Source organism: Somniosus microcephalus, chromosome 3 (assembly GCF_052327205.1).
Source record: "Somniosus microcephalus isolate GS21.2 chromosome 3, FLI_Smic_1.0, whole genome shotgun sequence".
NCBI classification, from domain to species: Eukaryota; Metazoa; Chordata; class Chondrichthyes; order Squaliformes; family Somniosidae; genus Somniosus; species Somniosus microcephalus.
Genome location: NC_140989.1, coordinates 286,671,828 through 286,693,408, shown reverse-complemented (window position 1 = coordinate 286,693,408; position 21,581 = coordinate 286,671,828). Strand labels below are relative to the sequence as shown.

Below are 21,581 nucleotides of genomic sequence, written 5' to 3'. Positions count from 1 at the left end.
CACTGACCTGCGTGTCCTGTGTTTTAAGCTGTAAACAAATTTTGAAGGCTGTCTGCAGTTCGTAATTTGCAAGTGTCTGTCATTTCAAGGTGCAGCATGTAACTACTATAATGGAATTATTTGGAACGGTCAGTAAGTGGCCATTTGTACAGGTTTCACTGAACTATACTGTTCACAATTGTACACCAAACAACTGTGTTTTTCTTTCTCTGAAATGGGAAACAAAGAATCATCTGGACCACACTGAATGCATTAGCAACTGATTTCATAGTAGAACTGGGAATATGAGTCACCCTACCCTCAAGCCCAAGAGCATTTGGCTTAGGGAGAGCTAATAAAGTCATGAAAATGCCATTTGCATTGCAGATGACTTGTTAAAGGAAATTCCCAATTTTTAAAAAAATTTGTTCATGGGATGTGGACTAGCAAGGCCATCATTTATTGCCCATCCCTAGTTTCCCTTGAGAAGGAGGAAGTGAGCCGTATTCTTGAACCGCTGCAGTCCGTGTGGTGAAAGTACTCCCACAGTGCTGTTAGGGAGGGAGTTCCAGGATCTTGACCCAGCGACAATGAAGGATTGGCGATATACTTCCAAGTCAGGATGGTGTGTGACTTGGCGGGGAACTTGGAGGTGGTGGTGTTCCCATGCGCCTGCTGCCCTTGTCCCTCTAGGTGGTAGAGGTCATGGGTTTGGGAGGTACTGCCAAAGAAGCCTTGGCAAGTTGCTGCAGTGCATCTTGTAGATGGTACACACTGCAGCCACGGTACGCCAGTGGTGGAGGGAGTGAATGACTAAGGTGGTAGATGGGGTGCCAATCAAGCAGGATGCTTTGTCTGGATAGTGTCGAGCTTCTTGAGTGTTGTTGGAGCTGCACTCATCCAGGCAAGTGGAGAGTAGTCCATCACACTCCTTACTTGCGCCTTGTAGATGGTGGAAAAGTTTTGGGGAGCTAGGAGGTGAAACACTCACTGCAGAATACCCAGCCTCTGAACTGCTGTGGTTGCCACAGTATTTATGTGGCTGTTCCAGTTAAGTTACTGGTCAATGGTGACCCCCAGAATGTTGATGGTGGGGGATTCGGCAATGATAATGCCGTTGAATGTCAAGGGGAGTTGGTTAGACGCTCGCTTATTGGAGATAGTCATTGCCTGGCACTTAAGTGGCAGGTAACATCGTGCCACACATCAGCCCAAGCCTGAATGTCATCCAGGTCTTGCTGCATGCAGGCATGGACTGCTTAATTATCTGAGGAGTTGCGAATAGCACTGAACACTGCAGTCATCAGCGAATATCCCCACTTCTGAACTTAGGATGGAGGGAAGGTCATTGATGAAGCAGCTGAAGATGGTTGGGCCTAGGACACTGCCCTGAGGAACTCCTGCAGCGATGTCCTGGGGCAGTGATGACCTCCAACAACCAGAACCATCTTCCTTTGTGCTAGGTATGATTCCAGCCAGTGGAGAGCTTTCCCCCCGGATTCCAGTTTTACTAGGGCTCCTTGATGCCACGCTCGGTCAAATGCGGCCTTGATGCCAAGGGCCGTCACTCTCACTTCTGGAATTCAGCTCTTTTGTCCATGTTTGGACCAAGGCTGTAATGAGGTCTGGAGCCGAATGGTCCTGGCAGAACCCAAACTGGGCATCAGTGAACAGGTTATTGGTGAGTAAATGCTGCTTGATTGCACTGTCGACGACACCTTCCATCACTTTGCTGATGATTGAGAGTAGACTGATGGGGTGGTAATTGGTCGGGTTGGATTTGTCCTGCTTTTCGTGGGCAGGACATACCTGGGCAGTTTTCCACATTGTCAGATAGATGCCAATGTTATAGCTGTACTGGAACAGCTTGGCTAGAGGCGTGGCTAGTTCTGGAGCACAAGTCTTCAGCACAAGAGCCGGGATGTTGTCGGGGCCCATAGCCTTTGCTGTATCCAGAGCACTCAGCCGTTTCTCGATATCGCGTGGAGTGAATCAAATTGGCTGAAGACTGGGTTCTGTGGTGGTGGGGACCTCAGGAGGAGGCCGATATGGATCATCCACTCGGCACTTCTGGCCGAAGATGGTTGCAAACGCTTCAGCTTTGTCTTTTGCACTCGCGTGCTGGGCTCCACCATCATTGAGCTTGGGGATATTAATGAAGCCTCCTCCTCCAGTTAGTTGTTTAATGGTCCACCATCATTCATGACTGGATGTGGCAGGACTGCAGCGTTTTGATCTAATCCGTTGATTGTGGGATCGCTTAGCTCTTTCTATAGCATGCTGCTTCCACTTTTTAGCATGCATGTCATCCTGTGTTGCAACTTCTCCAGGTTGGCACTGCATTTTTAGGTATGCCTGGTGCTGCACTTCTACACTCCTTATTGAACCAGGGTTGGTCCCCTGGCTTGACGGTAATGGTAGAGAGAGGGATATGCCGGACCATGAGGTTACAGATTGTGGTGGTATACAATTCTGCTGCTGCTGATGGCCCGCAGAGCCTCATAGATGCCCAGTTTTGAGCTGCTAGATCTGTTCTCAATCTATCCCATTTAGCACGGTGGTAGTGCCACACAACACGATGGAGCGTGTCTGCAGTGTGAAGGCAGGACTTCGTCTCCACAGTGACTGTGCGGTGGTCACTGCTACCAATGCTGTCATGGACAGATGCATCTGCGACAGGTAGATTGGTGAGGACGAGGTCAAGTAGGTTTTTCCCTCGTGTTGTTTCTCTCACCACCTGTCACACGCCCAGACTGGCAGCTATGTCCTTCAGGGCTCGGCCAGCTCGGTCAGTAGTGGTACTACCGAGCCATTCTTGGTGATGGACATTGAAGTCCCCCACCTATTAGAGATTTATTTAATTAACTGAATTTAAATTCCCCACTGCCGTGGTCACATCTCTGGATCATTAGTCCAGTCCATGTTGAGGGGTTTTTTTTTGTTAAGTTTTAACTTCTTGAAAGTAACCTTTTTTTGCTCTTTTCCTGACGATGCTGACTTGAGGCGCTATGGTCCCATGGATATCAGGCATGGGTTGTCCATTTTTTGACGTGCTAGACCAGACAGCAAGTGACAGGGGGCTATTCAGTAACACAGAACATAAATAGCCAAGTTCAACCCTGTCATTTGCACCTGCACTTTCCAACAGGAATCACTGAATAGCAAATAATCATGAGCAGTGGTTGACCTTTGCCCCTTTTTTCAAGCTCTTAGAACACTGAGGCCAATTATTCCATTTCCCCCAACCACCGCACCAGCTAACAGCTAATTCATACAAAATAGGAATCAAACTTCAGACCATTTTGAAGCATATGGCAAAAAACCATACTTGGAAATGCGTTTACCTATTGAGCAATCAGTGAATTTTGTTTTGTTTCCTAAAGGGAGTTCAGTGTATGGCTTAGTGTCACTGATCCCAATAGTAGTTCAACCAGCAAATATTTCCATCAGTTTTTAAAAAATAATTGATTATAAGAACATAAAAACAATAACGGTACACATCTGTACTAAAAGACTTGGGGGGGGGGGGGGGGGAAATTTGCACACACCAACAGAATTGCCAGCATCACCGGCAACTCGAGTTAACGGCCGTCGAAAATGGCCACAGCGCTAACGTTAAAAAATTGGCTCAGGGGTTGGCAAGGTGGAGCACAGCGCTAACTTACCGTGCAACGCCCTCCTGGTGGTGTTAATGGAGGCCTCCAATCCGAAGTGCCCGTCCACAGTTGCCATTGCAGCTTCTTACAGCCTGTGGGAGCGAGGCTGTGGAGTTTGCAAGGCATTGTGGGCAATTAAAGGGGCTATGAATTAAAGGGGGAGTGCATTCAAAACTAATAAAAATTAAAGTCAAGTGGAAAAAATGCATTTTTCAGCCCTTACTGCCTTTCAAAATAAATATTTTAAAAAATTCCCAAATGGCAGTCTTCAGCTCTTAAAGCTGAATTGTCTTCCACACCTAAAAAAAATGGTAAAAGTGCTTCAGCACCAACACAAATGGCTCAGCAAGCCAGGGAAGGGGTCTTGCACACAGCACTCCAGCTTTGTGCAGGGGGTCAAACTGCAAGAAAGGTCCTCTACCCACAGCGGCCAGGAGGCCCTCCAGAAAAAACAATGTAGGACCACATCACCGAGGCCGACACTGCCAGCAGTGTCACCCCCAACATCTGGCTCCAGTGCCCAAAGAAGCTTCATGACCTCAGACCACTGGTCAAGGTCAGTGAATGCATCTTCAAATGCCGTCTCCTACCAACTGCACCACTAGCCTCACACACTGGCTCAATGCATGACCCCCACCTCCAATCACTCACCTACCAACAATCTGCACCAATCACAAGGCATATCTCCCATTCATAGCCTCGCTTCACCACCTTGGAGGAGACGGTGCAGGCCATTCTTGGCAGGAGCATGGCTTAGCCCTTGGCCAGCAGTGGGCTGAAAGGATAAAAGATGCTGGTATCCTCCTTCTGGCATGTACCTATTGCTTTCCCGCCCCTCCCATCACCACAACTTCACCCTTGTGCCTTCCTCATTTTGCACACCCAGGAAATGCAGCCTGCCCACCCAGTGGTTGACAAGGAGGATGAGGAACACTGTCACTTGATCTCTCACTCCCAGCCGCCAGCTTCTCAAGGTCAACCAGTAAAGCCATTTGCAGTATCCCCCACTGAAAGTCAGCAGCCTTCCACCAACCATGCTGCAGCCATTGGGGTAGCACTGCATGACATCAGTAGGACATGCAAAGGCACACACAAGAGAGTCAACGAAGAGAATGCATAAAGGTGATGAGTTGATTTCTTGATGTCATATTGGATGAATAGATGTATAAAGTTGGATTGAAAGGTTTGCTTTGTGGCGGCTTTTATTTCAGCATTGTGGCCAAGAGGACACTGTGATGGTCAGTAACAGAGGGAAGTTAAGGTGTGGGACAAATGTTGAAAGAGGAATTGGGGTTGTGGTCACTGGTGGATGATTCCATCCCAGATATCCCAGCAAGAAAGGGGCTGTCTGGGTTGCATCCTTCTTTCTGCTTCCTCCTCTTCGGCTTCTTCCTCTTCCCTCTGCGAGCAAATACGGTAATTCTGAAATGACAACTTAAAATGCTAGAAATACTCAGCTGGTCAGGCAGCATCTCGACCGGAGACATGAACTTTCTTTCTCTCTCCACGGATGCTGCCTGATCTGCTGAGGAGTATTTGCAGCATTTTCTGCCTTCTCAGAGGCCTTCCTTTACCATCCAAGAGCACGCCCTACACACTTAAAAAAACATCTATTGCAGCAAGCCACTACTTCAATAAAAAAAATTTTAAAACAGTCCAAAAGCCTGCCTGAAAGATGTGTGTGTCCCTTTAAGAGGTGCTGACATTGGCACCATCTTTCTGCTTGCATGCCAGGTTACTTAGGACCCAGCGCTGAATTCAGCGCTTGGGTCGGAGTTTGGAATGGGGACCATTAAGTCGGCCGATTGATATCACCACACTGCCATTTTCTTTCCAGGGCGCTACCAGTTACCAGCAACGCAAAGCAATAGAGGGAAATGGCAGCCGCCGAAGGACCCAGCACCAGCTGGCGAAAGAGCAACGGTCGCCATTTCATGGCACCAGAGTGGCGGTAAGTAGATGAATTTCTAGCCCATATTGATTCAAGTACATTCATGAAGCAAACTGGACATCAATTAAGCCATCCTCAACACAAAAGGAATAGGGCCTGCCATAGAAGTTGGCACCAAAGCCTGCCAACCCAAGTACAAAATGCATCAATGCATAAAATCTAGTGACCAGGAGCTCAACTCCCCATGCACCTGCCCAGCTAGTCCCTAGTTCAGTGTCCCCCAAAGAAACAGTTCTGCAATTCAATGCTCCCCATCCCATAAAAGAACTAAAATGCCAGGAATGGGAGCATGAAATAAGAAAACAATGGATTACTGAAATTAGTTTTTTTTTTTAAAAAGGCAATTTGAGAGAGAGACTGAATGGGGTATAGAAAATTAAAAAGTAGATATCCCAGTGTCTGAACTGTAGCCCAAACCAGAAGTGTGGGAGGCACTACCAGCAACAACTTTTGCAATTTTATACACTTCCCTTCTAAATGTGCTGAATCATGTAGGAGGTTCAATTCCTCAGGTGTCAAGAAGCCCTGTGGTATCTGAACAGAATTCATTACACCGAAACCCAATCCTGTTCTCACCAGACAGACATTCACACACAGACTTTGCAGCATCAGTCACTAAACAGCAGTCAGGAAGGAGAACTCGGGCTGGGTTTTTCCCCTCTCCTTGGACAGAGGGTGCCGAGGCCAGCTGCCGCACCACAACTGCCATCCCACGTGATCATCTAACTGGGAATCAAACCTGGGATCTAAAGGTCTCTATGGCTTTGTTCTACACTGGGCTATTGGGAGAGCAAATACATTTTGACACTTGCCCCTATTACTGGCATCGAACTTAGATCCAGGAGTGAAGAATTCATTGAGGAGAGTTTATTGAAAGGTGATTTCTACACAGTCAAATTTCAATTGCAACAAGCTAACAAAAGGACAATATAAAAAGTGTCTGAAAAACTATTGTCAATTATTGTAAATGCCATATTCTACAGCCAAAGCAAGAATATTTTAACAAAGGTGTGGAGCATTTTTGATTTTTTTTAAATTGGATCATTAGACAGTCATGCCAGTAACAAAGAGATTAGCCATTTCTTGGTATGGCGGTCAACCCTTTTCAGAAAACTTTATAAATGAAGTCAATGTTTTGCTCCTGCTCAAATTTTTAAAGCTTATTTCTCTCTCATTTTCACTGTTTCTTCAGCTATTTCTTACCATTTATATGTTTTTACCCTGTTCTCCTTCATTGTGGTCTCACTCTTAGTGCCTGTGATCCTCTCTCTCAACATATGTAGACTACAACAATTGCAGCTTTGAAATAGCTCACCATTTGCACATTTGCCCGATTAGTGAACAGCATATGAAATTATGCTTTGCAAAAATACCAGGTTGGAGAAGCTCGAAATGAGATTTGAAATCCAAAGCAAGACAAATTTAATGGATTTGGACTAATTCACAAATATCTATAACTTGGCCATTTGAACTATTTAGATGCAGCTGCACGTATCCCAGACAGATGTTAAAGACAGCACATGGAAAATGGGATAAATGGCTTATTGTTTTTTCTGTGCATCCTCTGTATTGTGTTGTTCGATGTTTTGAGCACCTTTTGGTTGTTAGTGGTTGCAGGAGAGAGACGGTCAGGTAGGAGGATTGTCTTTTTTGCTTTCATTGGGCATTACTGCCAGCCTAATTTTTCTGGATATAGTTTAGTAGCTATGTACCTGTACGGTCTACTTTTGTGGTGGTATCCACTTCTCCTGGCAGTCTAGGAAACTGTACATGACATTGTGTTCACACATTATTTAATACAGGGGTGTCTAATGTTTTATCTTCATGGGCTCCATTGGGGAAAACTAAGGAATCTTGGGGGCTATACAGAAAATTTAAATCATATTCCCATAAATTTGCAACTATCTGAAACTTCAGATACAAACAAATCGGGTATTATCCATCAAAGAGACAAACAGCCCTTTCCTAAATCGGAGGGCACGCAAAAAATGAAACAGGCTTCACTCGCAAGTAAGAAATAAAAGCACAAATAAGATGGAGTTGACCAGATGGAAGTTGGATTTCCAGGGCTCAGGAGTCACATGTGGCCCTAGGGGCACAGAATGGACAGCCCTGATCAAGTAGGCATGTCTTTCAGATTGAACACATTTAAATTCCTTGGTAGGTTTCCCTACGTTACAACGGTGACTGCACTTCAAAAGTACTTCATTGCCTGTAAAGTGCTTTGGGACATCCTGAGGTCATGGAAGGCGCTATATAAATGCAAGTTCTTTCTTTCTCTTTGGGTAGCTTGATCCCACTTGTACACTGAATTGTTTTTTTTAAATCAGGTGATAACTCACATTATGAGTGATTGAATTTTGAACCCTGCCAACCATAACACTTTTATAAGCAAGATTTGGTCAGCTGTACTTAGCAGTCTTGATTTTTTTCAGATTTAGAAATATAGGTGAAGGACCAAGGCCAAGTAAAGAGGTTGAAAACAGCAGCAGATGAGATAAAACAAGCAATGGTTAGGTGATATCCAGACTGGGTTTTAAAGCCTGGCCGTACAGAGAGTCTTAGTTTCAACAGTGAGGATGCACAGAGAAGGACAAACATGTAACAGCATAGTTGAAGTTTAGGAATGAGGGGAAAGTTCAAAGATACAACAAAATGGAACTTAAATGTTTTTTTAAATGCCTAAGAATGAAATCAATCAGCAATCAGAGTTTTAGGTTCAAACATAATCATATTGTATCATTTAAAGAAACCAGAAGCAGTAAATTATGGACAGAAAATAAAGCAAACTGAAGCTTACACCCCAGGTAAGAATCAATTAAATTATCAATATGCAAATAAACACAACAAATAACGTTCTCTCAAATCACTTATGCACTGTTAGCAGACCACTTGAACAGCAATGGTAGAGATGTTGTAATTGGCTTCAGTGTTTGGACTACAGATGGGGAAAAGAAAGTCAGGCGGTATCAGTTCCCAGCAGTCACCGTGTAATGCATATGTATATTGCACATAAACTGGACCAGAATGTGCTTTCAACTGGGGCAAAGGATTGTTCCAAATGACTTCTACCATGTGTAAATGTTGTTCCTCAAAACCAATGACACTGTAACTCACAATCAGTTCATAATGATGGTCAAGTTCATTAATACAAGATCACACAGTGACCATTAAAAAAAAACTCCACGGATACAAGTAAAACAGCATGCTACGTGAGAAACCGAAAGAGAACACGCAGGGAAGTATGGATCTAAAGGTGATATTTTGTAACAGAAGGACGCCATACTGCCGAATGTACCCAATTAATTTGTCAATGCATTGCAGTGCCCCTCCCCCAAACGTTTTTTGTAAGAATTTGGTGATTAAATCCCTACCAGGAATAAGACGACTGAAAAAAGCACATAAGCCATATATTTATGCACCATTTTATTAACTAAACTATCGCTTTTGTTAGATATGGGACACTAAATCAATGCACTAATATAGCAGAATCTACAGAAAGGCATGTTAAACACAAAATGCTTTCCGATTACTACTATACTGCTCCAAACACACAAAAAACAAATAAATACAAGGCAATTAAAAATTCCGTCTGCATTTCAGTGAGTAGCGAGTGTACAGTATTGCAGGAAGACATTATAACTGTTCAGGAGCTATAAAAAAAAGCACGGCTAACTGCATTCATGTTAAGAAATGCACGGGAAACAGATTAAATTTATATTTACACGTTACAAGGGGTTCCAAAAGAATAACGATTCAAATGGATGCATTATGAAATTATATACACACGCGTTACAAAATGGCACATGGCCTCAAGTAGTGACAACCATTTACCTGACCTGTCCATGGTGCTGCAGCGGGCGGGCTGCGGAATGGGGCCGCTCGCTGCTGCTGCTGTAGCTGCCGCCGGGGCTGGGCTCACCGCCTGCCCTGCAACGCCTGCTCGCAGCCTGCTATCCAAATCCCCGGCACTGCTGTCCACCAAATGCAAAGATTCGTAACCGTCATAATTGGTCTTCTTGCGATAGTTTCCAAGAAGGCTCATGGGGCACCAAAAAAGGTCACCACAAAGCTCATTTACAGACAAGGGCCAGTCATGACCTGGTGCAAAGAACCGGCTTCTTTAAAAAAAAATTAAACGGGGAAAAAAATGAGACAGAGTTGTGTTTCTTGTAAAAAGGAGAGAGAGGGAGGGAGGCCGGGGGGGGGGAAAGGGCGGACATAAAATAAGGCAAAGGTCTCCCGCCCCCAGTCCGAGAGTCGCACAGCTCTTCGGCTTGCTGCTTTAACAGGTCCTTCTCTGGGCTTCCGCCTGGCTCCTCGCCAGCTGACTGACGGAGACGGTCAGCTCCAGCCAGCAGCTGCCTGCAGTTTGCCTGCAATCCTGTATGCCTTTGAAAATATTGGTGCTGCAAGAATCTAGAATAATTAAATGGTACGTTTTTGCATCCGATATAAGATACGCGGATTTGTCAAGTCTCATTTTCTTTCCATTGATCGTGATTATTGTTTTTATCCAATGTTGTCCCTGAAGGCACTGGCTGTTTCTGGGGAACGATTCCAGAGGCGCCCAGCCCTCTAGTGCCTCACACGACTCACCATTCTTGATATGTAAGGCTATTCAGAAGGGCATTGGAGCCCAATCTTGTCTTCACTCAATTTCCCTACACATGCATTTCCTGCGGGAGTCACTGGATAGCAGGGACGAGTGAGATACCCTGCCCTTCATAACCTGGGATGCATAAAGTCAATCAATCATACTGCCCAACACCCCTGGGCTGACACTTTAAAAAATGTAATGTCCTTTTCTGTGCTTCATTGTAAAATTTAAAGAGTAGTTCTATTTATTTCTGGGATTTTGCCATTTCACAAAAATAGCATTGTTTACTATAGTCTTACTGTGACATTACAGCAAATAAGTTAGCTAGTCCAACGTATTTATAAAATCATAAAAAAGACAAAATTACAAGAAACATTCGACGACTTCATTCCCTTACCACCAGTACTTAACTGGATGTATGACAACATAAATACTGTGGCAACAAGAGCAGGTCAGAGGCTAGGTATTCTGCGGCAAGTGTCTCACCTCCTGACTCCCCAAAGCCTTTCCACAAGGCACAAGTAAGGAGTGTGATGGAATACTCTCCACTTGCCTGGATGAGTGCAGCTGCAACAACACTCAAGAAGCTCGACACCATCCAAGACAAAGCAGCCAGTTTGATTGGCACCCCATCCACCACCTTAAACATTCACTCCCTCCACCACTGGCGTACCGTGGCTACAGTGTGTACCATCCACAAGATGCACTGCAGCAACTCGCCAAGGCTTCTTCGGCAGCATCTCCCAAACCCGCGACCTCTTCCACCTAGAAGGACAAGGGCAGCAGGTGCATGGGAACACCACCACCTCCACCATCCTGACTTAGAAGTATATCACCGATCCTTCATCGTCGCTGGGTCAAATTCCTGGAACTCCCTACCTAACAGCACTGTGGGAGTACCTTCACCACACGGACTGCAGCGGTTCAAGAAGGCGGCTCACCACCACCTTCTCAAGTGCAACTAGGGATGGGCAATAAATGCTGGCCTTACGAGCGACGCCCAGATCCCATAAGCAAATTTTTAAAAAGCTCCACACACAGCTTAAGTATGAAGAAACTGCAATGTGGCCCGTTTTATTGGATCACCTCCCCACACACACCACAGTTAAAGTAAACAATTACGAAATGGTTGATATAAAAATCACAACTGCTGGAAACCTAAAATAAAAATAGAACATACTGGATATCTGTAGCAGATCAGTCAACATCTGTAAGAGAAAGGTCAGTTAACATTTCAGATGATACTGTCTCAGGGCCAGGTCTTCTGGAGAGTTTCACCAGAAATGTTAATTTTTCTTTCACTTTCAGATGCTGATTGGCCTGTTGTGTTTTATTTAGAAAATAGCTGAATCTCTCTAGAAGATAAATATTAATGTAGTGGAGGAGAATTTCTATTGTTTGCTATTTGCAGCAAAATCATAAATACATTTTTATACATACATGCAGAATTTTATTACGAATCATGAACAGGGAAAAATCTTTCCCCACTGACCTTATGCCTGGAGAGAAGAACGCCAGATGGCTGCATGTCATTTTTGGGATAATGTCACATGTAATGAGGACAATGATGATTTCACAACACAATTATATATCCCAATACGGGAAAAATAAAGTTTGCAAATATATTTTCTCTCCTCCTTTCCTGAAGATGCTGATGCATGTCAGGTTATAGTTTCACAGGTACCAATCACCCTGTTACTTTGCTAAGGAGGCAAATTCTGCATGTTGCAAATTTTTCTAATAGCAGATCACTGCTACAAAGGTCAATTTAGAGTAGAGATTACACTTTCCAACTTCTGTTTCCAACACTGGAAATAGGTTACTGGTTCATCTGAACATTATTTGAGTTCAAACATTTTCTGCTCATGTAGGCCATGGGTTGCTAGAAGAAGCCTAGATTCCTATGTGATGGTGTCTTTGCTGCTTTGCACTAGAGGGAACCTTGTCACCCAGTGAAAGCTCAACACCCTGTCCAACTTTCCACAAGGAAAATTATGAAGATGGTGCCTCTTGCAAACACAGCATTTGTCACTTGCTTGATACATATGTCCATTGAAGGCAGCTTGATGGGGCTGGTGTTCTCCATGGAGGCTTGGAAGAATCTGGTAGCTTTATACTGTGGTAACCTTCACTTCCACAGGAAGCAATGTCCCTATCAGCGGGTCATCGTGCAGCAGATAGTACAATTCTGTAACAGCCTATCTTGTAAACCTAAGGCAACTGACACATCTCCTCTGACATGATCAGGTACATTTAGAGGGGTCCATAAATGCAAATCCTGGGGTAATGATGGATGTGGACAAAATCCCTCAGGTATCATTGCACCTGCATTTTTGTCCCTTCATGAGCTTCTCTTCCTCTTCATAATCATGGAGAACTATGGAAAGCCCCAAAGGAAATCCTGTCCTTGTCACTTTGTGCAGTGAAATATAAATCAAGACTAATAAGTGGGGGAAAAAGTGCAAACATGGCAGACCACAGAGTAAAAACAATTAATGCATGGTGCAAAATGCAGCAACATGTATTTGCAAATGCAAAAAAAACTTTTAACAGTGACTCAAACAATAGACTCCCTTTAAGAAGGCTGTTTGATCATGTCTCCCAGGGTGCCTTTTTTTCATGGGTGAGGTGTGCAATGTGGGGATGAGCCTTCCCTGAAGTCAGGGAATTTAGTCAGGAACAAATTTGAATACATTTTCAATTTAAATGAAGATTGTACATGGCCGAATTGTGACCTCATTTGCTCACTTCAAAAATCACACCTTGGGGAAAAAAAGGTGCTCTGTGAATCGGTTGCACAAGATTGGAGGCCTTGTTTTCCAACCAGAGCCTGCCAGTAACTGCTGGCACAGCCTTAGAATTCAGGACTCGCATATCTGCTTGTTGTATTTACTTAGGCCGTCTGGTTTTTATGTTGTGAAGTTCCATAGCCAGAAAATGAAAGTCACAATCGTGATGCTTGTAGAGCCTGCGCATGCCTATCATCCTCGACAGATCGTGAAGAAATAACTAAAGGTGAAAGTGAAAGGGATCACTGGGTGATAGTAGATAGGCACATAATCTGGTACTATGGAATCATCCACACAATGTAAATGGGATAAATACCACAGCACCGGTAGCCCCAGCATCAAGTACAAGCAATTCTGCATTGCACAGCGGGCATTTGTAGCTTAACTGTTTGCTAATTGTAGATACTACAACAAATGCTAATTAATTGGCAAAATCATTTATCTTTCAAGATTTAAAGTAATATACTCACCTTTCTGGGTATTGAATAATAAAATAATCACAATAACTGACTGAAATATGTATTATATACACATCAAACGGTAGCTATATGTAGGAGCAAAAGCTGGTTTGTTTTTAAATATATTTTTCTCCCCTGCTTGCTTTCACATCTCCTGTTCAGTAGCATCTAACAGTGTGGGTGGGTGGGTGACTTCAGTGCTGAAGGGACATGCCTACACACTTATTAGTGTCTGTCATTCTTTTATTTCTGCGTCTTATGCTTTCAAACTACTGTTTAGAGACAGCCTAGCAGCAGCCATTTTGTGTAGAATCTACTTTTCATTAACAAAGAGACCCACTTTATTGTATTTAGGAATTTATAGATATCAGAACCAAAACAGTGATTTGAAAATCGAAAAAAAAGGTATAAAATTAGTTTTTTTCCAGTTCCTCGGATGGTTTGACTGGTATAAATGCACATACTTGATGTGGTACATAGCCATAGAGACCAGATTCAAAACAAGGACCGTGCTGATCTTGGGGTGACCATCAGTGCATTACAATTTCAGAGCCCTTTGACAAGGATGGCAAAGCAAAAGAAATTCAACCAGACCTCCTACTCTTGCGTCACCCTTGGATCAGTGATAGCACTCTCACCTCTTGGTTCAAGGCTCACTCCGGGACTTGAGCACATAATCTAAGCTGACACTTCAGTGCAGTACTGAGTGGGTGCTACACTGTTGAAGATGCCATCATTAATAAGACATTAAACCGAGGTCCTGTTTTCCCTCTCAGAAGGACGTAAAAAATCCCATGGCACTATTTGATGAAGAACAGAGGGTTCTCCCCGGTGTAATGGCCAATATTTATCCCTAATCTGTCAATACACACTGCCTAAGCTCACACATAAATAGCAATGAAGCACAGAAAGGCTGATATCATCCTGGAACATAGGAACAGGAGTAGGCCATTTAGCCCCTCAAGCCTGTTCCGCCATTCAATTAGATCATGGCCAATCTGTACCTCAAATCCATTACCCACCTTTGATCCATATCCCTTGATACCTTTACCTAGTAAAACTCTATCAATCTCAGTCTTGAAAATTTAAATTGACCTAACATCCACAGCCTTTTGGGGGAGAGTTCCAGATTTCCACTACCCTTTGAGTGAAAAGGTGCATCCTGATTTCACTCCTAAATGGCCTAGCTCTCATTTTAAGATTATGCCTCCCCTTGTCTGGATTTTCCCACCAGAGAAAATAGTTTCTCTGTATCTACCCAATTGAATCACTTAATTATTTTAAACAATTCGATTAGATCACCTTCTCAACCTTCTAAACTCAAGGAAATACAACCCAAGTTTATGCAACCTGGCCTCATAATTTAACCCTTTATGCCCTGTTATCATTCTGGTGAATCTGTGCTGTACCCCAACTTGCGTCAACACTTCAGGAAAGGAAGAAAGAAAAAGGGAGAAAATTGAAAAAAATAAGCAGTGGGTCAATTTTAACCCTTCTTACTCAGTGGAAACCAGGTGAGTGGGCAGTTAAAAACATGCAGGTTACTTACCCGCTGGTAACTCAACCTTTTTGGCCATTTCAACCTGCAGGGTGCCTCAAGATGTGGCACCTGCCTAAAGCAGGTGGGGGGCCCTCATGAATTTATGTAAATCAAGGTCCTCTTATGCGGTGGGAGGGTATGCTGTGAGGAGGATGCAGGGAAACTCCAGTATGATTTGGACTGGTTGGGTAATTGGGCAGAAGCATGGCAGATGCAGTATAATGTGGATAAATGTGAGGTTATCCACTTTGGTGGCAAAAACAGGAAGACAGATTATTATCTAAACGGCAATAGATTGGGAGAAGGGGAAGTGCATCGAGACCTGGGTGTCCTTGTGCACCAGTCGCTGAAGGTAAGCATGCAGGTGCAGCAGGCGGTTAAGAAGGCAAATGGTATGTTGGCCTTCACAGTGAGAGGATTCGAGTACAGGAGCAAGGATGTCTTGCTGCAGTTGTACAGGGCCTTGGTGAGACCACACCATGAGTATTGTGTGCAGTTTTGGTCGCCTTATCTGAGGAAGGATGTTCTTGCCATGGAGGGAGTGCAGCAAAGATTCACCAGACTGATACCTGGGATGGCAGGAATGACGTATGAAGAGAGATTGGGTCGATTGGGCTTGTATTCGCTAGAGTTTAGAAGAATGAGAGGGGATCTCATTGAAACTTATAAAATTCTAACTGGACTAGACAGACTAGATGAAGGAAGGATGTTCCCGATGGCGGGGGAGTCCAGAACCAGGGGTCATAGTCTAAGGATAAGGGGTAAGCCATTTAGGACTGAGATGAGGAGGAATTTCTTCACCCAGAGAGTGGTGAACCTGTGGAATTCTCTACCACACAAGGCAGTTGAGGCCAATTCATTAAATATATTCAAGAAGGAGTTAGATATATTTCTTAAGGCTAAAGGGATCAAGGGATATGGGGAGAAAGCAGGGACAGGGTACTGAATCTGGATGATCAGCCATGATCTCATTAAATGGCGGAACAGGCTCGAGGGGCCGAATGGCTTACTCCTACTCCTATCTTCTATGTTTCTATGTTTCTATGTTTCAATGGGACCCCGATTGCATTTTAACCAGGGCCTGAGTTAGGAAGTTGCCAAGGCCTTCCTCCCAGGCTGAAGCAGGTCAACAGACAGAGGAGGTAAGCTACAAATTTTCCTTTGTGGGGCTCGGAAGAGTAGCAGAGCTCCTTCGGTACCACATAAAGTTGCAGCCTCTCCTGCCCTGTACTTTCCTCCCCCCATGAAACTGTCAGAAAACCTCCTCCCTGTCAATTAACTGCAAGCTGGGAGGCAACCCTGGACCCTTTGGAGAAGTCTTGAGGGTGCCTTGAGTTAGCATTTAATTCTCAGCACGACACATTGGCCTAGAAATTCAGTGCCCTTAGCACCGATTTTGCGGCGCTAGAGGGCCTAGCGCTGCAATTGGCGCCGGTTCCTAAATTGCCTGGGGCCCTTCCGCGGCGGTAGACCGGTAGCACTGCGCCGGCACCGATGACGTCATCGGTGTGCGCAGCGTCCCGGTTGCCGTGGTAACCCGGCCCCAAGCCGAAATTCAGTTGCGGCCGCCTCGCCAGTGGCAGCCGCAACTAAGACTCCGGCAAACGAGTGTTGCCGGAGTCTGCGCCGGCGCTTTAAGGAGGCGCGGCGGCCGGCCGCTTTCCCGCCGGCCGCCTGCCCGCAGCTCCCTCCCCGGACTTCTTCCCCCACCCCCCCCGGAACAGATGCAAGCCCGGCACTTGTCCGAGGTGCCGGGCTCATTTTTGCAGAGATTTGCGCGGGCCGCGGCCGGGTGCAGGCAGCTCCTCCTTAACGGAAGGAGGAGGCCTGCACTTCCCGAGCCTGCCGCACCGCATCGGGCGCCGCAGCGCCGGAATAGCGCCGCAATGCGGCGCGTAGCGCCAGTTTTCAGGCGCAAACAGCCTTCAGTAGCGCCGGCAGCCGTTTGGGCGCGGCGCTACTGAATTTTTGGCGCGCACAGCGCGACTTAGCACCGGCGCTAAATTTCCGGCGTTAAGCCCCGGCGCAGCGCAACCTCAATTTCTAGGCCATTATATTTATAACCTTGCAAGCTGAACTGAACACAATTACAGGAGAAGCAAAGTAACATCTCACACAGTGTCAGCCTGCAACATCCACACTCCATGGAGGCACAATCCCAAATATTACAATATCAAAATATGTTGCTGTGGACAATTTCCAACTCTGCGCCGAGATAGAATAAAGGCCTTCAATTTATTTTATATATATTGTACTCATTTATAATAATTTCCTTTGTAATTCCTAACAACTCACTTCCATTAGCCATCTCGTAATGCCAGATCAGTCAGCATCTGTGAAGAGAAATGACAGGTTCTAATGCTCTATGTGTGTAACTTTCATGAAAGCTGTTCTAATGAAGGGTACACACCCAAAATGTCATAACCTGTCTTTTCTCTGACTGACCTTCTGAGTACTTCCAGCATTTTCTTCCCTAATTTCATATTTCCAGTATTTGCTGAATTTTGAAAATTAAAATCGAACCAGTAAGTGAGCGAAACACAGTACATGCTTGCACACATATGACGAGCTCCTTTTTCACTGGGCAGAGTGAGACATAGAGTATAACTTCAGCCTGAAGAATGTGCATTGCGCTATACAAGTACTGGTCTGACACCAGTCCCTGTTTCTGGAATGAATTATTAAACAAGTGATAACTGACACTTAGAAAATCATAATATGGTTAGGCAGAGTCAACATGGTTTTATGAAAGGGGAATCGTGTTTAACAAATTTATTAGAGTTTTTGAGGATGTAACAAGCAGGGAACCAGTGGATTTAATATATTTGGATTTCCAAAAGGCATTTAATAAAGTGTCATATAAAAGGTTGCTCATGGGGTTGGGGGTAATATATTGGATGGATAGAAGATTGGTTAATGGATAGAATGGATAGAAGATTGGTTAATGGACAGAAAACAGAGAGTAGGGATAAACGGGTCATTTTCAGGTTGGCAGGCTGTAACTAGTGGGGTGCCGCAAGGATCAGTGCTTGGGCCTCAGCTATTTACAATCTATATTAATGACTTAGATGAAGGGATCAAGTGCAATGTATCCATGTTTGCTGATAATACAAAGCTAGGTGGGAAAGTAAGCTATGAGGAGGACACAAGGACCCTAAAGAGCCTACAAAGGGATATAGACAGGTTAAGTGAGTGGACAATAAGTTGGCAAATGGAGTATAATGTGGGAAAATATGAGGTTATTCACTTTGGTAGGAAGAATAGAAAAACAAAATATTTTTTAAACGGTGAGAAACTTTCAAATGTTGGTGTTCAGAGAGATTTGGGTGTCCTTGTACAGGAAATACAGAAAGTTAGTGTGCAGGTACAGCAAGCAATTAGGAAGGCAAATGGCATGTTGGCCTTTATTGCAAAGGGGGTTAGAGTACAAGAGTGAGAAAGTCTTGCTACAATTGTACAGGGCTTTGGTGAGACCACACCTGGAGTACTGTGCACAGTTTTGGTCTCCTTATCTGAGGAAGGACATACTTGCCTTAGAGGCGGTGCAACAAAAGTTCACTAGATTGATCCCTGGGATGAGAGGGTTGTCCTATGAGGAGAGATTGTGCAAATTGGGCCTTTACTCTCTGGAGTTTACAAGATTCTGAGGGAGATTGACAGGGTAGATACAAGAGATTGTTTCTCCGGCTGGTAAGTCTAGAACTAGGGGGCATAGTCTCAGGATAAACGGGCAGCCTTTTAAGACTGAGATGAGGAGGAATTTCTTCACTCAGAGGGTTGTGAATCTTTGGAATTCTCTACCCCAAATGGCTGTGGATGCTAAGTCGTTGAGTATATTCAAGGCTGAGATCGATAGATTTTTGGACTCTAGGGGAATCAAGGGATATGGGCATCGGGCAGAAAAGTGGAGTTGAGGTTGATCTTACTGAATGGCGGAGCACGCTCGAGGGGCCGTATGGCCTACTCCTGCTCCAAATTCATATGTTCTTATAATAATTTCCTAATATGGCTCATGGACCCATTGGCGGTAACACACTTTGTTGCACAGTGTGCTCCCCAGTGATGCCCACTCTTACTTTTTCAATTTAGAAATGGCTGAGTAGGCTCAAGGGAATGTATGGCCTACTCCTGCTCCTATTTCTTATGTTCTTATGTAGAAACCTAAGTAAAGGGATAAAGCAAAGTTGAAGAGAATTCTTGGTGAAAAGGCTTCTAAAGTGAAAGGATTGCTTCTACTGAGATTTTCCAGGACCTGAAGTCCAAAATGAAGCAGAAAATGTGTGGGTGACATATATTCTGAACTATGGTGGATCTACATGGGTTACTTTTCATCTTTCTCTCTTTTAATTTTGTATAGACAGAATTTTTAACTACCTGACCTGATTTGGTATGTCTTTGAAGTTCTCATGCATCTCAAAGGATTTACTACTTCAGTGTAACCAAAGCGTAAGATGCCAGGCTGAATTTGACTTCTTTGCATGTGCCTTCAACACATATAATTGTGCTTATTTAAGATGAACTTCAAAAATATCAAACAGCTCAAAATTAAGAAAGATTCAGTGCTGGGAACAGTAAGCTGGGGATTTGTGCCTGTCAGCTGCCACCATGCTGAATTCTAAACTCAAGCACACATCTGTAGAGAGGAACTGCACAGGGGCTAGATACATCAGATGGGAAACTTGGAGCGAGACTTGTCACCAACATGCTCTTGGCATCACCTAGTACATGCCTTGAGAATGGTGTAGGCAGTGGCCCGGGAGCATAATAAGAAATAAAGTGGTAGCGCAATGCCCATTCTCTAATGCACATCTGGGAACTCTAATAAACCCTGGGGCTGACCTCCCACACCTGTAAAATATTCAGTGCCATTTAACACGGTTTGTTGCAAATCATGCATAAGAAACTTTCATCTGATCGCCACTATTTGATACAATGTACTGCTTTAAAAAGAATAATAAATGAATGTGTATACTGTTCTTCAAGAGCTTACTGTTATATTACTTTTATGGTTATTTTTACTGAAAATTCTTTCATAAATAGCAGGAAAATAGCTGATTAGGAATTGGATTGGGAAAATTAGAAGGATAAGTATAGACAAAGATGTTCAAATGGAACACAATGGGATAGGTTTTCACTGCCTTCACCTGCCTTTAAAAGGGCAGAAACAGCCTCAAAATATGGCCAGTGGCCTTACTGACCTGTTAACACCAGTGATGCACCAAGAATACCCCACTGCACCACCCACATTACCTATTAACACATGCTCAATGCAGCCTACAACCGGGTATCTAAAGCACCCACCTGTTTCAGGCAATAGGCTCCTTTTAAGATGAAAATCCAGTCCTATGATGTAAATAGGACCCCTATTGACATTTTAGGTCAGAACTGGTGGGAGCTTGCCCCATGCATACTCCGAACAGTTCCACGGGCAATGGAACCGAAGAAGCAAAGCAAAGCTAAGTGCTGTGTTACTTTTGTGGGCAGAAGTGTGAAGGGATAATTACTAGTCCTAGCCCTTTTCGGGCTACCCCAGATCAGGCGTATTCCCCAGATGTTCACCTTCAACTAAAGTTAGAGATAGCCGAATTCTAGAAGATGCTTAAATGGGTCTAAAGTTCCAGACTATCTCTCCCTAAAGGAAAGGAACGACCTGAAGATATTACCATCCTCCAGATAGCACTTTTAATAACCTTCTGGGTATTATGAGGGTCTGGAAACCACCCCCCTCCCAGAATTCTGCAACTCCTTACAAAAGAGTGTACAGAAATTGAGTTTGCGAGTTTGATACAGAAATACTACTTGAGACAATTCTAAAAGTATATAGATTTATTTAAGAGCCGACATACAGTTAACAGCTTGTGAGTCAATCGTGACTTTATCAGTTCAAAATACAAATAGCATACATTTCTTATTCTCAGAGATCCCTATTCTCAAATCTTAACTTCGTACATTTTTACATTTCTATTATTCTTAATCCAGAATATCCACTAAAATCAAATTAAAAGTACCTTTTTGATCCCTGAGACTCAAAGAATTAAAAACTTAGAGCATGCCTCTGAAGTTGAGAATTGCTTGCCCTTTCCAGCGACTTCTGACTTTCCATCTGAAAAGCTCTATTTTTATACCATTTTTTAGTGGTTTATCCTTTGAAGTTTTCTGCTGATGTAAGCTAATTATCTCTCATCATCTTCTGTTGAATTCTTTTCTTACTGTCAATTTAGCTGTTGCATCTCAGAATCCTGTCTGCTGTATAGGTGTTTCAAAACTTATCATAAAAAACAATATGACAGCAGTATTTATTTGATGTCATTCTTATCGAAGGTCTTCCATTCAATTCTAAAATCACTTCTGCTGTTTATAATCAGACATCGTGACTCCTATGTGTTCCATTTGCAATACAAACACAATGTAATTGCTTGGTCTGTCTATTGAAGTAATATCTACAAAGTCTTTTGTTTGTGTACCTTTTACAATATGTAAATCAAAACCACTTCAACTAGGGTGTTCCATGCATTTCTTAGCTACTTCAATTGGTTGCATATATAATCATGTTTCCTGTTTCTCATTTGATGTTACTTTTACAAAGGCACATGGTTTTTTAATATTCT

The 21,581-nt window shown here is 43.8% G+C and overlaps 1 protein-coding gene across 2 annotated transcripts in view; it reads right to left on the bottom strand.

Annotated features, from left to right (window-relative positions):
• dnajc6 (DnaJ (Hsp40) homolog, subfamily C, member 6) overlaps positions 1-21,581 on the bottom strand; it is a 167,277-nt gene that overhangs the window by 132,479 nt on the left and 13,217 nt on the right. Inside the window, exon 1 of one of the 2 annotated variants that reach the window (XM_085982705.1) lies at positions 9,421-9,930. The exons of the other annotated variant lie outside the window; for it this stretch is intronic. Coding sequence (XP_085838831.1) covers positions 9,421-9,631 — 211 coding nt within the window. The 5' untranslated portion in view covers positions 9,632-9,930. Of the gene's footprint in view, positions 1-9,420; positions 9,931-21,581 lie in introns of those variants that run through there. 2 annotated transcript variants of the gene reach the window in all.